General features: G+C 32.7%; 1 protein-coding gene across 4 annotated transcripts in view; it reads left to right on the forward strand.

Moving 5' to 3' along the window:
• Nucleotides 1–75: 75 nt before the first annotated feature.
• LOC141460983 (uncharacterized) overlaps nt 76–17,460 on the forward strand; it is a 31,452-nt gene continuing 14,067 nt past the window's right edge. The window contains exons 1-10 of one of the 4 annotated variants that reach the window (XM_074141549.1): nt 76–549; nt 3,381–3,701; nt 4,883–5,017; nt 6,143–6,213; nt 10,621–10,729; nt 10,959–11,199; nt 13,587–13,689; nt 13,763–14,054; nt 14,926–15,141; nt 17,216–17,230. In XM_074141549.1, the coding sequence (XP_073997650.1) occupies nt 478–549; nt 3,381–3,701; nt 4,883–5,017; nt 6,143–6,213; nt 10,621–10,729; nt 10,959–11,199; nt 13,587–13,689; nt 13,763–14,054; nt 14,926–15,141; nt 17,216–17,230 (1,575 nt within the window). In that variant the 5' untranslated portion in view covers nt 76–477. Of the gene's footprint in view, nt 550–573; nt 1,136–2,405; nt 2,544–3,380; nt 3,702–4,882; nt 5,018–6,142; nt 6,214–10,620; nt 10,730–10,958; nt 11,200–13,586; nt 13,690–13,762; nt 14,055–14,925; nt 15,142–17,215; nt 17,231–17,460 lie in introns of those variants that run through there. The other 3 variants (XM_074141545.1, XM_074141546.1, XM_074141547.1) reach the window with 3 other exon arrangements.

A 17,460-nucleotide genomic window follows, 5' to 3' on the forward strand; every position in this document is an offset into this window, starting at 1 on the left:
GCGATGATTCTGCGAAGTGACTACCAAATGTTCTGCGGTAGTGAGATGAAAACTAATTCCTTGAACCAAGTTATCAATAAACTTAAAAAAACACTATAAGTGATATCCTTTGTTCCTTCTTAAAGAATGCTGTAGCCTGTATTTTAAGCAAAACAATAGTAAAAGAAGTTTCTGACTTCCTGACTACAACTTAATCTGGATGCAGATGCTAGTTGCAAAAATCTCATTACGCCAAGTTGCGCCTGGAGAAGGCGTGGCAAGCAGAGTTGATACCTCCTCCCCTCTTTACATTGTGTTATCACGTGACATTCGGACTTAAAAAATTTTAGTGTTACCGTCCAACCATTATCAATTATAACAATTTCGTATTCTGTAGAAAACTTAAATTGATTGCAGAAATATAGATTTTAGTTTTAAATTAGTTTCTATGTTACTACAAAAACAATACTTAAAAATTTTATCCAAATTTCTGGAAACATGAAGGCAAAATCTAATTATCGTCAGATGCAGACAATGGCCAAGAAGCTCGGGCTACCCGGCAACCTGAAGGTACACTGAACTGATATAAACGTTCATTTCGTATAAACAATTTTCATTACATGTTTATTTACTATGTTGATTTAACTTTGTGTTCAGATTATTTATTTATTTATTTTTGAGACTCTGTTAATGTTGGAGTATTAATTCTCAGATGTTTAGATTCTATTATCTTTTAGAGGGCATATTCTGATGATACGAATTTATTATTGAATTCAAACATATTTTTCTTTTCATTGAAAGTATTTAAAAGAGTAGTTTAGACTTTATAATTTGTTATTAAAGTTTTTTTTTTTGGAAATCGGTTTTGGTTGCTAAAATAAAGAATTGAGAAGGCTGAAACATCATATTTTTATGGTCCATCTCTGTTTATTACGATTTTTTAAAAATTTTCTTTCATGAATGGAATGAACTACATGTTACTTGAACAATTTAAACTTAAACATGCATTCCTTTAAATAAGTAATTCTATGATTAGACCACAACATATCTGATCACTCAGTAAGCCATTACTTCCCAATTTCCAAAATGGTCACTCTTCAACGTCACTCGCACAGCGAAATTATTTTAAAACATTTATTTAGTCGTCTTTTATTTCGTAAGTTTTTTCAATATAAATTTTATTCAGCACAATTTTTATTAATATGTACATTTACTTTCTTTGGCACTAATTTCAATTATCATTGTTGCCATTAGTTATCCTTTAGTGTAACAAGTCAAAACCAATAAAAAGTTTTGGAAATTAGTTAATCAAGTTCCAAAAACCTTTGACTTAATAAATTTACTTGGTATTCTAAAATTTAAAAAAATTTCGATTACATCCTTAAATACTATTTTTGACTTATAGCAGTTCCTGTATGTTTTTTTAAAGGTAATCTTAGAGTATAATATGTAATCATATTACAGGCTGAAATTCACATATCTCTAACAAAAAAAAAAAAAAAAAAAAAAAAAAAAAAAAAAAAAAAAAAAAAAAAAAGGCAAAATGAATGTTACAACTTTTTATTTTTAACGAGTACAAATAGTTTAAAGAATAATTATTTTTTGTATCTTTATTAATCTTTCCTTCCTTTGAAATTCAGTTAAATGAAGGTGCAATTAGTTATTCAAAATTTCTGATATGCTTGAGTGTTCTGAGTTTAATGGCTAAATTTAAGTATGAGCCAAAAATAACAATAAGTAAAACTATTTATGATTTTTTTTTTCTATTGTGCTTATACAGATGATAAGCTCACTGTGCATTAGTAGTAATAGCTACTAATAAACCGATGGATATAAAAAAAAAAAAAAATTATACAGTTGACATTGGTCCTTATCGCTTGTTACCATATCGGGGGCTACATACAGTTTTATTCACAACTCTCTGCCGTGGTGTACAGACACACAGTAGAAACTAGAGTAATTCATCTGATTCTTGCTTGCTCCGATACTTCAATCTTAGAGCATTGGTACTATTAAGTCGATTCAACTCCGTAGTCTGTTTTCGTACATCTCTATTTCGTTTCTTTTTTATTCCATCCTCATTGCAATCCTGAAAAGTTGGATAGGAAAAGTGTGAAAAACAAATGCTAATACTTTTGTTACGTAAACTTGGATTAATATTAAATGTAAAAAATGGTAAAAGATATTTATGAAAAAATGATGCTTCAAAAAATCCGCAGTTAATTTAAATTGTTACCATTCTTTCAACAAAAATTTATTTGTTAAGTTTATTTCATTTTTTCTTCTCTGACCACCTCAGTTACCGACCTCTTCGTTGGCTCTACAATTTTTTGTGCATTTAAATAAGTTAAAAATTAGTTGTTTTTTTTTAAACTTTCCTTTGTTTTTCAATGATTTCAAAGACGCTGGTACAGGGTGTAGGATAAGTAAAATCTTCTATAATTATAGACAAGATGTAATAATAACATTTTCATTTTACCCTAGGAAAAATGTTTTTCACCATTATTGTTACATTCTCTTGAGACTTGTGGTTATCGATTTCCGGTGAAACTCAATTTCGGAAGGTTTGGACTTTTTAAACAAAACATTATCCAAGAAAATTCGATTAAGTGCGGCTTAGAGAGAGTAAATTGGTGTAGTCTTTCCTCTAAAATAATAATAATAATAAAGTGTAATTTTTAGTGTTTTAAACGTTTGATGAGAGGATCCAATGGGCTAGTCCGGACGTACATGTTGATGTGCCTGCTTAATACACATAAATGTGTGTCTTTTACTAGCGGTTTGTTTTAAATGAGAGTTTAATGTCGTGTTTATATAATTGTAGAGTAATATGATAGATCGTAAAATTTCGTACCACACGGTTTGATCAGATTTTCGTGTGTTGGTTTTGCAAGCATCCTGAGTTGATGTCCCTAAATCCTCTATACCTATTGGTTATTATGGCTTTGTTAAGGCGAATCAATTTTTTTTTTTAATTTATAGTTTAGATCGTAAACGTTTAACAAGAAAGCACCTAGTTTTCAAGGTCGAGTTTTCATTAATTGAGAATTGCTAAGTCGTCTAAGTCAAGCCCACAGTTCCATTTCTTTCCGCTGAGATAAATGTTTTGTGGTAGACAGTCGAACAGTTTGAACAACTGAGAATAACTAAGTTTCTTCTATTTCATCAATGTTCATATTCCAAAGTTTTAAATGTTTTTTTATATTTTATAGAATTTCTAACTACGGTTAAAGTTTGGACATTTATTTAGAATCTTAGTCTTAATTTTTTCCTTCATTAAAATTTATTACATTTCCGAAGTAAACGTAGATACTTATGTTAGCTGTAAACTTAAAACACTAAACCTATTCTGATGGATTAATCTAAAAGTTATTGGCTAGTTTTATTATAATTTTCCTTAGCATAATCTATTGGAGGCCTTGGTGCAAGCCAGACAGAGCGGCAATGAAGCTGTTGTCGACCAAATCATCAAAGAGAACAAAGAAGAAAGAGATCGAAAACGAAGAGAACGAGCTGAAGTGCGCCAGAGTGCACAGAGAAGTTTGGACATCTATCAGAACGGAATGGACTCATCTGGATTAAGAATTCCTACGCCTCAGCAGCCTCCAGTGAAAAGACCACAGGGAAGGCCACGCAAGAACAGACTTTCTGAACCGCCCACATCCCAGCTACATCCAGCTAACAGACAACTTGTCCATACCGTACAAGTCAACACTAACCAGGTTAGATATTCATTTTTATTGTTGTTGTATTCATAGAAGGAAAGGGCATATTTTCTTGAAAGAGGAACGCTGTGAATCGTCATGCTGCCTCCTGATCTGACCGTCTCCCGTTTAGTACAGTTCACCAGGTTTTAACCGATAATGTTTTCCGAACACTGAATTTTCGAAACATGACTAATTTTCATTAATGTAATACAAACTCTAGATGTGGCTAGATAACATTTAGAGGGTAATGTGAATAGCAAGAGAAAATCAGGGAGGCCAGTTGCGCAAAAAACTCAATTGAATAATTAAGTTCATTGAAGAACGTTCTTTGAACTCAATCTTAACAACATTTGGTACTTAAATCGTCATATTCTTATCGTCTAACTGGCAGTGTTACTAACTAACGAGTGAACTCTCAGTGGAGATCAGAATTGAATTGAAAGTTCCAATGAATATAAATGTAGATGTTGACGCTTCTTAAATTAATTGTAAAAAAATAAATTTTCAATATTAATAAAGTTTGTTATCGGCCATTAATGATCTTGGAAACAGCCATATATTAATGAGTGTAATTCCAAACCTCTTTTTTTTAGCTTCAAGTAGAATGATTATTATTGCGATTGAATCATTCATTTTAATTTATTTTTTAAAGTTTAACTTTGGAGCCTATAAAGGTTTATTTTTTGTTATTATTTAACCAGTTAAGCGCGGAATTTAGTTTATTTTAATTCTACGTGTATACACGTCAAACACGCGTGTATATCTTAACTGGTTAAGATGCGCTAACATAGACGTTATTAGCGCTCTAAAAATTTTAAGCAGTCTCCGGATCGTGCACCACATTGAGCAGAAAGAGGCTCATAGAAATAAAGATCCAAATGCAGCCAGGTACATTTGAACGCAGGATCTCCTGTGCATCCCTCGACGAGAATTTTCTCCCTAAGGGATTTACTAGCAATGCCCATTTTAGGAGTCCCATCGCACAAAGCTTATTATAACCATACTGAAAGGAGTGCATTATGTATTAACGAATGCAAAACTATCTATTGGCTCACAAAAAAAAATGTCAGAAAGCCACGTTTGTTAATTATCAAATGATGTGAGCTTTTGTTGTCAGTAAAGTGATATTCTGTTGAACGTTTCTGTTTTTTTTTTGAAAATAAAACTTAACACCCAAAAATAATAATATTTTACAGAGAGAATTGTCACAATTAGAAGAAGAGACGTTACTTCAGTCCCCATCTCTTCTAGACTTGTTGAAGTTATACGACAGTGCTTATAACAATAACAATAGTATGTTAGATTGTCGACCAGCCAGCTATCAAATGCAGGTACTATTTTGCTTGCATATTTATATAGATCTAGCTCAAAACCCTTTCTCCAGTATCCCATTCTTCCTAGACAGAAAAATAAGGAAAATATATACTTCAGATATACATTATTACTCTTAAAGATACTTTATATTTAAAACTGTGTCGGTTCTGGGAACAAAGAAACAACAAAGGATAGAGGCATTTTTACCAATAATTAATCTATTGTGCCACAAGATATATCTTAATTTAATGTTAATGTTCATTAACTATTTTAAGGACCCTTCTTTGAATGGAATGCTGAATTCGCAAAGTAGATAACGGAGAGTTTCAAACTTCTTACTACATTCCCCACAAAGTAGATCCTCAATAAGACCCTTATTGTGAAGGTGTTTCTTACAGAGGCGTGATCTTTAATTACTGAGAATTCTCCCAGTCAAGTTAAAGTTAAGGAAAAGTTAAGTTTTCCTTGTTTTTTCTCTCTCTGAACAGTTAGTATGTCCAGTCCTTTATAGGACCTTGTTGGGCTCTTTGTGCGCCTTCTAATCCTGCCTAGGGTATGACCTAACAGGTACTTCAATAAAACTTAAAATTTGAAAAAATGAAGTTAGTTGACTTTAATAATATAGATATGCTCAGCAGAAAATAGTTTTTTTTTTTTAAAGATACAGCTTTCCAAGGACTATATTAAAATAAAAGAAATCTTGAGACCAAGTTTTAAACCTCAGTGATTGCATAAGTTATGGCCGAGTGATCAAATGGAACCCTTTGATGGTGCGTGGAAAATTACACAATATTTGAAGGAGCTTCGGTTTATCCTTTCGGAATTTTCAAATACATTTGGATAGCTTAACCTCCTTACAAGAACTATCCTGGAACAAGGTTACAAATAATTGAAGTGAAGTGATGATTTCACATTTAGAACTTAACACTAACAGCTAATAATCAAAGCGGGACTGACTAGGGTCACTTTCCTGAAACTTCCAGATCCGTCTCTCCCTTCTTGGTACTTTTTTTCGATGTTTCCTGGAATGTTTCCTGTTGACTGACTTTTAATTTAGGTTCTTTGAACTCATGTATGGTTTGTATGATGTAAATTGTCCTGGTGAGGGTAGGTAGCTTCAACTGAAGAATTTTATTTTCCAGGGTAAGGCTAGAAGTGGAAACGCCTTGTACAGTCAGCCAATGAACATGCCCACGTCCAGGAGCAGCTGCAGGTATGTAAAGCTGTTATTTTCATTGAGTTTTACGGATATCACTCTTGACTTGATTTCTAAAACAGGTGAGTTTCTGTAAAACTTTATATTTTATTTTTTTTATAATTATTTTTTGAAGGAAAACAAAACAACTTGTCGAGGCTGGTAAAAATTAATCAAAACGAGAGATGAAATATTAGGAACTGTTTTTATTTTAGTTTTAAACTAGTTAACTAGTTTAAACTATTTACTTCTGTTGATAGTTTCTATGGTTTGCTAAAATAGTGATTTCAAAGAAAAAAATTTCTTAGTGTTTAATACTCACAACACATCTCATTAAATAATACATCTGGCTAATCTGCACAGACAGGAAGCCAACAAACAAACAAAAACAAAACAAAAATTTCGTTTCAGTCAGTTTAATCGCTTTGGTGCTAATTTTGAGTTTAAAACATTTATTTTCTATATTTCTGAGACTGTATGTATCTGAGATTGAGTGCGGGCGGACCAAAGTTGAAACACGGATGTGAGTGATATTGTCAGTGCGAGGTGGTTAATAATAATAATTGTATTTATTAATTATATTTACATTTATAAACATTACAAAATTAAAAAATCACCTACAAAAGAAAATAACTAAATACTACAATCATTTTATATTTTAACTAAAGACACACCTCTTGGTCTTTCTTGGACCTATATAGTTATTTAGGGTGTTACATTGCCTTCGAATTCTCCCCCATAAATCTTAAGAAGTGAGAAGTGAAATGTCGGCAGACAGCGGGGACCAAGGGCCCCCGGATAATACCAGCTTAAAGTCAGATAAGTCATCTTTAAATAATTCTACCATTAACTCGAATGTTACTAAATCAATCAGTTATAATAATATGTACTAACTTACTTGTTAACATGATGGAAGTGGTAAGTACTAATACTTTGGATAAGGATAATAGTCCAAACAAAAGTACTCTAAAGGCAAATAAACGCCCCAATGAGGAAAATATTGCATATAGTAAGTCTAAAGTTCATGTACAAGAGGCTAACTCAGGTAACTTCATATATAAAACTGAATACATTAAAAATGCTCTACAAAATAGATATAAAGTAGGCGATAAAGTTCCTTATCTTGTGAATTTAGAGGGCAATAAGGGTAATCTGGGCAAGATTCATCGTATGGCATTAGGAAAGTGTCTACTAAAGACATCTATGACTTTAGATAGAGATATTGAATTTATATTGATTAGATAAAGATGATATATTGAACATAGAACTTACAGGTAAAAACCTATTTAGACTTCACGTTACATTACTTACTGGCTAGTGACGTAGGTGAACGCCCTGAATAAGATCACTTCCCGCCTTTGAAGAACGCCTTTCTTGACATTTTCTGACGACTACCGATAAATGAAGATTGGCCCAAGTAATAAATGTATTTTAGAAGTTAAAATAGCTGGCCAGATTCTTGCAACTTAAGCGATTTTAAGAATACGCGCCATCTTGTTATCTCCATAATCTACTTGTTTCGTAAAATAACAGCAGAAGCTTTATTGAGATAACTGATGCAACTTTGTCCGATTAATTTACCCACACTTCAGTAACACTGTGGTACAAACCTGATCACACGTTATCCTTCTATTTGAAACTTCTTTAAAGAAATACCATGTATTTAAAAGTAAATGTGAAAAACTGTTGCCTGTAGGGTAGCTGGCTACCGTAAAAATAAGCTTTTATTGGATTAGTAAGTGAACGATGCTACTGTTATGAATAGTGTTTACATTCGTAGGTTTTTAATGTAGTTTAGACACAAATGATTCTCAATAGAAATACAAGTAACATTTTATGGTAGATAAAGTTAGCGAATTAAACTAGCGACATGTAATTTTGTATTGGCTAAATTATTGAGGTTTTGCAAATAGTTCAAAATTCAAAACTCTGTATCTCTTCTATTGATTATCAGATATAAATGAATCCTTTACCCAATTGTAGAGAAAATTTTGTTCTATAGCGGATATTAATCCTTAGGTTTTAGTGTTAATGGTTAATGAGATATGGAAGGTTAAAAGTTTTGCGGTTTTACATTACGTTCAAATTTTAATCCTTTATTTCTCTATTTCTACTGTTCAGATTTAAATGAATCCTTTACCAAATTGTAGGGAAACGATAGTTCTATAGCTGATATAAATCCTTAGGTTTTAGTGTAAATGGTTAATGAGATATGGAAGGTTAAAGTTTAGAGGTTTTAAATTTCGTTCAAATTTCAATCCTTCATTTCTCTCTTTCTACTGTTAAGATTTAAATGAACCCTTTACCAAATTGTAGGGAAACGTTAGTTCTATAGCTGATATAAATCCTTAGGTTTTAGTGTTAATAGTTAATGAGATATGGAACGTTAAAGTAAAGAGGTTTTATATTTCGTTTAAATTTGAGTCCTTGATATCTCTCTTTCTACTGTTCAGATTTAAATGAATTCTTTACCTAATTGAATAGAAAAGTTAGTTCTATAGCGGATATAAATTAGTGTAAATAGTAAATGAGTTATTGAAGGTTAAAGTTTAGAGGTTTTACATTTGGTACAAGTTTCAATCTTTTGTATTCGCCTTCCTATTATTCGGATTTTAATGAATTCTTTAATAACTTGTAGTGAAAAGTTTGCGCTATGTGTTTTGGGTATTGCTATGTTTTGGTTATTATTGTCAATGGGAGATAGTAGAATGTTAAACTAAAGCAGATATATTACTTTGTAGAATAGACAAAATGGATAATCTATCCAAATTGTACGAATATCTCTTTAACAGGAACTTGATAGTTTAAAAAGTTAAGTGTAATGGTTGATTAAACGTTATTGGTACAGATTTCAGGATGTACCCATCATTTGATTAATACTTTATTGATTTAATTGAGTAATTTTACTGTATTAACTTTTAATAATATTTACTAGAATGTACTAGGTGTGACTGATCCTTACGTTGGCCATTTCTTTTATGTTTTGTTATAATAATGATAAAATGTACATTACAACTTCATAAATGAATTATCACTATGTTTTAGCTCCATTCTAAATTAATTTTCTGATTGATCACTATTGCGCCATTGGTTCTGAGTAATCGCCTACACATTTACATTAAAGTAGAGAAAGTCTAAGTCTGAGTTGGTTACTGTTTAAATTTGAATCACGGAATTAAAACACAATTTGAATCTTCAAATCGTCAAACAGAAGTATTCGAGAGCACAAATAACACACGGTTAATAACAAGTAAATTATTCAACAATAATTATTGAATTCTTTATTGTAATTTACTGTAGTCCCTTTAATTGAGTACTCGTACTTGTTGTAAAGTATGCACCTTAATGATGAATTGGCTGTTCTAGAATTATGCATATCTTTATCTACTTTATATTAAATTTATACAACATTGTGGGAAGATCACCTAGATGAAGAATGTAGCAGAAGAAAACTATATTATTTAATATTAGCCCAGATTAATTATTACCTATTATTTCGTTTTTATTTGGTTACCAAACTCTGGCAGACGGCCTTTTGCACTTTGTAAAACATTAGTGTACGATAACTTCTCAAATAAAAGTTTATTATTATTACTATTTTTTTTTTTTTTTTTTTTTTTTTTTTTTTTTTGGCGCATAAACAGCTGAGGTCATTAGCGCCCGGAGCTTTTTCCAGTGCACTGCCGGCCTCCGGACAGTGTTCTCTCGTTACAGACAACACTGTCCATCACCGGACAGTGAGCTGTAAGAAGCTCCTAGGAAGAGAAAATCTAAGGGTCAGCTGCTGGATTCGAACCCGGGACCTCCGCGTGGGAGTCCAGTATGCTAACCACATAGCTAATCCCCTCCCTTACTATTATTATTATTATTATTACCTATTATTATTAGCGTTTGACTAATACATGAAGTGTATTAGTGAATGAACTTAAACCAACGATATTTATTTTAAAAAATAAACAAAATCATTGATGTATATTGGTGTAAGCATTTTTTTTTTTTTTGAAGTTTTGGAATTTCTTAGCCTCGAAATTACTTTTATTTTTTATAAAGTTTTTATTTTTGACTTGGGATTAACAGTTTGATTATTATAGATTAATAGATATTGCAGTCAATCTAAGTTAAATGGTGTGCTTCTTGAACAAATGTTTTGTACATGAAAATAGCCAGCATTATGATCTGTATTATCTAATAGATTCTAAAAAATATTGAATAGTTGATACAGTAAAATTACTCAAATAACATCAATGAAAAGATGGGAACTTGCTGATTTGTGTATCGTTTTGGCGTTTAATCAACCCTTATACTTAACTTTTTAAACTGTAAGTTTTGTTAATTTATATACTGCATTTACAAATCTGTGAATGAGTAGAATGCTTTCTGGTCTGTTTTGATTGTTTGTTAATCTCAATTAATAAACTTGTTTAGATATAGTGTAGCACCGGCCCAGCAACCAAAACCTGTACACTATGGGAAAACCAGATTTTACAATGAAACAGGGTTTCCAGCCGATCTGCATAGTAACCACTACTCAAAGGTAAGTTGAACATATTTCAAGTTAAACAATGGTCTTTTTATTTTTGGTGTGTATGCGACGAACTGTTTGGTAATGTGATTGATCAGCCTAATTGAAACCCTAAAAATCCGATAAGCCGACTTTAATAAAAGAAGTTGGTGTAGAGAGCGAATATCTTTACACTTCATGTGAACTAAGTGAATCTAGAAATTTACTCAAAGCAAGTGTTGAGATTCTCTTGTAATTTCAGTTGAAAGCTACACCTCTGGCAACTGCTCATTACCAGGACAGTCTCCAGCCTAAGTTCGGGGCGAATTTACCCTCATATCCTCCACCAACGTCACATCACCTAAATAGTGAATACCAGTTAAACTGTGCATCTGCAATGAATCCACAAGTGAAAAATGTACAGGGTCCTCATGACTTCACTTACGTCCCAGGCTACGGATGCGTTCAACAGCAACCTCAGTCCTGTTTCCCCTGCACTTCAGGTTTGTTTCATTTCATATTTGATTGTTAATACTTTCTCAAGCCATTAATACTATCTCTTAAATACCATTTTTTAGCATCTGCTAATTTTTTATTATTTTTATTTAGTATAATTTAAAGCACGTCAATATCTAAGGTCACATAGGAGCTTTATCATTAGTAATTATGGATTAAAGCCCAGAGTTTTTTTTCAGAGCACTGACTGCTTCCGGACAGTATTATTCTCTCGTTACAGATCAACACTTACCATCACCAGGCGGAGAGTGTGGGATTGAAAAGCTCCTAAGAAGAGAAAATCTAAGGGGGACCATGAACCTCAACTCGAAACCTCGAGATGTCTATTCTATTTACCTCTGAACTAACCCTTTTTAAAAAAAAATAGATTGTGGATATTTCTGGAACAAGAAGTGGATAGAATTCTTTTTAAAGCGCCTTTTTTAACTTTGACTTCTGCAGAAAAGACTAGGTGCCATTCTCAAGAAATTGGACAATCCATTGTGTAAAAACGTATTTTCGGTTTAAGGAATTTTCTCAGTATACCTTTTTGGCAATCTCATTCTTTATAAATCGACCTACCATCAATAACCCCGCAACTCAAAAAGTTTTTTTTTATAGTTGTATTATATTTTTTAGCTCAACTTTAAACTCTTAAACGATTCTTAATTTTCCTGATAACCTTCAGCGATTTGAGGCGGTTTCCTTAGTCGGATGTAAAATATTCATGCTTTTGCATCATTATCCACTAAAAAGGAAAATTAGGTGTCTTAAAAATAAAAGAATCTTACCAGATACTGTGCGATTCTTTTCTTTAAAGCACCGTAATAACAGGTAATAACCTACCTTACAATGATAACCTGTTATTTAATCGAGTGTCAGTTGTTATGCTATTACCTTCTTTAGTTCTAGCTGCTCTTCTTTCTCCTTAGTGATTAATTATCCTGGTCTTAATGTAATTATCGTTAAAATAATGTTAAAAACAATATTATAAAGCCAAATTACCAATTCACTCAGCTTTCGTTGATTACAATCTTTGGATACTTAAAAAATTCCTTCACCTACTCCGCCTAACGTCAAAACTTTCCGCAGTCACTTATTTTCGTACAGCCTTATTTCCACGTCCTGAACTATTAGCCTTTACGATTTTCTAGTTGTAAACATGAACTCGGTGGCCAGTTTACTATTTAAAGGGAAAAGTTAGATCTTCTTAAGATAAAAACATAAAATTGGGACACAGATTTATTTTTTGTCATCTGAGGAATGAAAAAGGGAACAATGTTTGAGTCAGAATAATAAACTGACCCGGATTCGAATTCAACTTTTGGTCCTATGATTTTATTCTTCCTAGGAGCTTCTTAAAGGTTTTTAATATTTAAACCTGCAAATCGAAGGACACTGTACCCATCCGGTGATGGGTAGTGTCTGTAAGGAGGAGAACACTGAACCGAAGCCGGCATTGCACTGAGAAAAGCTCTGACCTTGGATGACCTTAGATGTTAGCGTGCCTCTGAAACTCAGCGCAATAAGTCTAATAAGCAAATAACTGAACCCTATTTTTGAAAGATCTTACTTAAAATTAGTGGTTTATGATACTATATTTGAATCACTCAACCAAGTTTGATCCTAGCAGTGATTGAAATCTTTTACCGAATTTCCAGATATCTCTGTCATCTCGGACAAAGCATCTGCTATCATTAAGTTTTAATTTAAATTATTCGAAGGTGAAAGTAATTCATCTTCAGGGTGCATTATAAGTGGAATTCATCCTATTGACCTTATCGGACTTAGAAACTCACTGGTGCACCAATCGTGTTGCTAAATAAAAATTATGTAATAGCACTAAATTGCATATGAAGGCTTTCAATATGTTGTCGAGCGTACAGATGTAACAACATTACTCAAGGAATCAACTGCATTAAGTTTAATATCTTCAGAATACCCTTTGAATTCAATTCACTATCATTGTACTAATATCTGCTTCGCAGTGACAATTAATTTGACTCTGAAAATCACTTGAATAGGACTGTTGCTCAAATGGTCAGTTCTGAGTTCTAAGAGATTTCGCTAACAGTCTTATTCTTGCATCTGAAGGTAAAACCACGAATGTTATTTTCAAAAAAGTCTAATGAAACCTATATTCAGGTGTGCTTTGCATTCATAAAAGTGGAGAAATTGTATTACAACAAAAATCAGTATGCTAAAATGAAGTTTTGGGTATATGATGGAATAAAATGATAAGATTTAAATGTGAGTTTAAACGCGATAAAACTAGCTAGATATTACCATCAGGGTAGTACATCTTGAAAGCCGAATACGAGTTGCACGCGGCAAAATCTAGTTTCTTAAGAATATTATACTGGATTTAGTTGTTCTTAGAAAAATGAATGTGTAGCTTCCAGCAGTTCAACCTACAACACTTTGAATCACCATAACAATCAGCCGTCCGTTTTTTATGAAAATTACAAGACCCTAAATAACGAAACTATAAATGAAAGGTATTTAAATTATATGTGTAAGTTTTTTGTTACTTTTTCTTTAATTGAAATATTAAATGAAAGTAAATTTCAGCAATTTTTTGTATGGAGATGATAATCAACCGCAAATAATGTCCACAACACCTTGTTCCGAATCCACGGTGTCTGCTAATGAACTCACTGAAGATTCATCCTACAATAACTCATCATCATTTTTACCAGCTGATAATTCTTTGATTGGTAACACTTCCTGTAATGGCTACATCTTGCCTTCAACATCATTATCCACCTTTTCCACAGCACCTCCAAGTATTGATGGAAAACCTACTTCAGAGCCATGTACAAGCCAGCTATATTTCTATCCAACACCTACTTTCCACTTTGAGGTAATAATATTAAGATTTAGTTGTTATAAAGCAGAATTCTCTGCGATCGAAATGATATATTGTGAAACCATGTCGTTTTTAACGCTTATTCTATGCCAGCTTTACTTTTCCTAAGCATGACGAAAAATAATAAAGCGAAAAAGATCCAACAACTACTTCCTTTAAAAAATTGCTAAACAATACTATTGATCGGCCCAAACTTCTTCAATTAATTTATTTTCATGTGTCTGCCTAGTTGTACTCTCCGGAAGATCTTGAGGTTTCGTGCGTTTGGTTGTCTTAATAATTTACAGTTATTTGGCTCCATTTTATTGGCTTAACTCATTTTTATAAAGCCTTGTAAATAAATAATTATTGTTATTGTAGGCTAATAAGGTAACGAAACTTAATCCCTTGATTTGGATGTTTTTAATTATGCAATACTGGTAGTTTTTCATGAGTTTCCTTCATCTCGTAACGCCTTTAATTGCCAATCGTCGAATTGCCTTTCTGAGAACCTTCTCGTTATTTTCATCTGATTTTGCACTTTTATTCATTCCTTCACTTTGGCGATTTTCAACAAAAGTTACGAACTGTTTAAATTCATCCGCTCTTTTCTGCAACGTTGAAGATGAAGAAACAGATTTCTTATAAAATTTTGGATAAACTGTTGTATAAAAATAAATTATGATGGCGCGATATCTTACTTCGTCTATTTTACCGAAAATAGTTCTACAGAAATCTGTTTGAAAGTCACGTTTAACGTTAGTTCAATAGGAGATGAGAACGTTTTGGTTTGCAGTGGACGTATTACATAATTATTATATTTGTATGTATTGTTCATTTGTTTATTGCTATTATTTATTTATTTTATTTTATTTCATTTTTTTAGCAAAATCCTTCTGGGGATCAGGACGGTTGTACTTATATTATTCCAGAAACTCTGAATATAGATTATAAAAAAGAAATCTTTGAGGAACATCCCGTCGAACTTAGCGTAGACAATTTAGATACCAGTGACTACTGCAATGCGATTGTAGAACAGCCTACTAGTGTATCCGCCACATCAAATGTGCCAACGAATGAAGTGTTGCCAGATTTGCAACAGGTATGTGAACAATATCTTCTTTACCAGTATTTTGCAATCCTGTTTTTTCTCTGATTCATTTTTACGCAAAATAAAATTATTGTTGAAAGTACAATTAAGATGCCAAAAATCGTTATGTTCTCGTCCGATCAAAGCCTGAATAGGAGGGTGTTATTGTCCGGAACGTTCGATATGTTTCTAAATCCAAATTCTAATTTTAAGTTAAATATGGAAATATTCCGTGCTTGTTCAGAACAGTCCAAGGCTAAAAGCATTTTATGAGAAAGTAAAGCATTTCCGCTTCCCCAAAAATTTGCAGAATAGAACATTATCCTTAGCTGACGAGGAAGGGAAAAATATTGGTGTACATGAAAAGAAGAAATGATGCTTCATTTTGACCGAACCATTCTCCTTTCCATCAAGAATTGATGTCCTCAAGTATTGATTGAGAAATTAGAACGTTCGTTTTTCTGAATAGGGCAATTTTTCGGGTACCTAGTTTAAAAATCTTTAGATAGGCTTGACTAATGCCTATGAGCTCAAATATGGAGCAACTACGATCATTTTCAATGTCTGTAAGTGGCAAAATGGTTCATACATAATCTTGATTGAAGAGATTTGTACTAACAAAAGCAAGCTGGTTAGATCAAATTGCGAATTATCCTGTTAGAAAATCGACACTATAAAAACAGCCTCTGCGCTAATATTCCATCAATGTAAATCATTCAATTTTTCCCCTGTAGTTTTAAGTGGTGAATTTAACTCGTTGAGATTCTTCGAGGGGTACCATAAGTTTTGTTGGAATGGTTTTTGCCAATGGTTAAGCAGTAAACCCAGCGGAAGTTCCGACCAGATCGCCGAACCAATTTTTTTTTTGTTTTCTTTGCTACTTTATTTGAACTTAATTTTATTTTTTACCTGTACAACATCTGTTGGGAATTTAGCGTACAGTTTTTGGGTCATCCAGTGTAAATACGCTTTAGCGAAGCATGGTCTTCGTTGGGCTACTTTCTCGCGTCGCTAACTTAGGCTGTGTTTTTTAATACAAGTAACCAATACAGTGCAGACGCTCCCATGGAATGGCGCTGCTTGTAAGATGTATAAAATTCCAGAGAATACATGTAGCCTATTCCAACAGAGTGGTTCAGGTTTTTTCCTACTGGTGAGCGATCCCTTTATTCCGTCAGTAATCCCCTTGCTTCTTTTGGTAAGGCTCCTTAGGCTACTCCATTTGGCCATCCTCCTCTAGCCGAATGATCTGTTTTTTTCACTTCGTACTATTCCTACACTGGCTAAGGCATCCATTCGCAAGCAAGCAAAACTGGAGTACAAGGCCAAGGTAGTAGTTTGAGGGTAAAGTGTGTTTCAAGTCTGCAGTTTCTCAACGACGTCCAGCAACTTGCCGTAATAATTTGATATATTAGCACCGGCTAGATAAAAATCCCTGGAATTTTCTGGAGAATGCTCCACATTTCGCCATACCTTGTCGTAGTTTAGCAAAACTACTTGTGTGAATTCTTAGAATTTTGCCTTCAAGGTATTTTTCGAAAAAATATAACCTCAATGAGGCCGCAGTAAAGCATCTAATGCCTTACTTTTACAGTTCTCTTTAAAAATGGACCTGAAATTCGGTACCTATAACAGAGTTAACTGAAAAAGCCTTGTTCAGAGATAAGTTTTCAGGAGCGCTCCAAAAGACATTGTACTGCGAGCTTCTACTGCGTACAATGTTCTTTTCATACACTTTTAAAAGAGTACCAAACTGTAGTTAAACTTTACTTTTATTTTTCTCAACTAGAAATAAATTTTATAAGTCGAATTGAAATAAGTACTAACTAAATTTTGATGCTATTCCTGGTAAGTATTGTAACTTCCATGGATTACTGTGATTTGATTTCAACAGTACGTTCTTGTTTGTGAGATATTTGTGTAAAATTAACTCTATACAATTTTAGAAGTTATGGTGCCTTCAAATACTTCGAATTTTTTTCATCACAATATAATAAGAAAAATTGGTGTATTGTAAAACCTACTCTGAAAAACTATGATTTTTGCGAGTGAAATTACTAATGAATTTGTTTTTCTGGTTTACCAGCGGACCTTATTCATAGTAAGTAATTTTCATATTTTAGAGCTTCCTGCTTCTAATGCACGCATTTGTTGCTTTTGCTTCCGTTTATGTGTTTTTTAAAACTAAGCGCTATAAAATTCGGCATCAAAACATTAGTTTCATAATTTATTTGTATTTATTATCCACCATCTCAGCCAGATTTTTTCCCCCCATCCGAACTGTTTCGTACATTTTTGAACAATAAAATCTCGGGAAATTTCATTGATATC

Source organism: Rhodnius prolixus, unplaced genomic scaffold (genome assembly GCF_049639745.1).
Source record: "Rhodnius prolixus isolate KJV_2025 unplaced genomic scaffold, Rpr scaffold_6, whole genome shotgun sequence".
NCBI lineage: Eukaryota > Metazoa > Arthropoda > Insecta > Hemiptera > Reduviidae > Rhodnius > Rhodnius prolixus.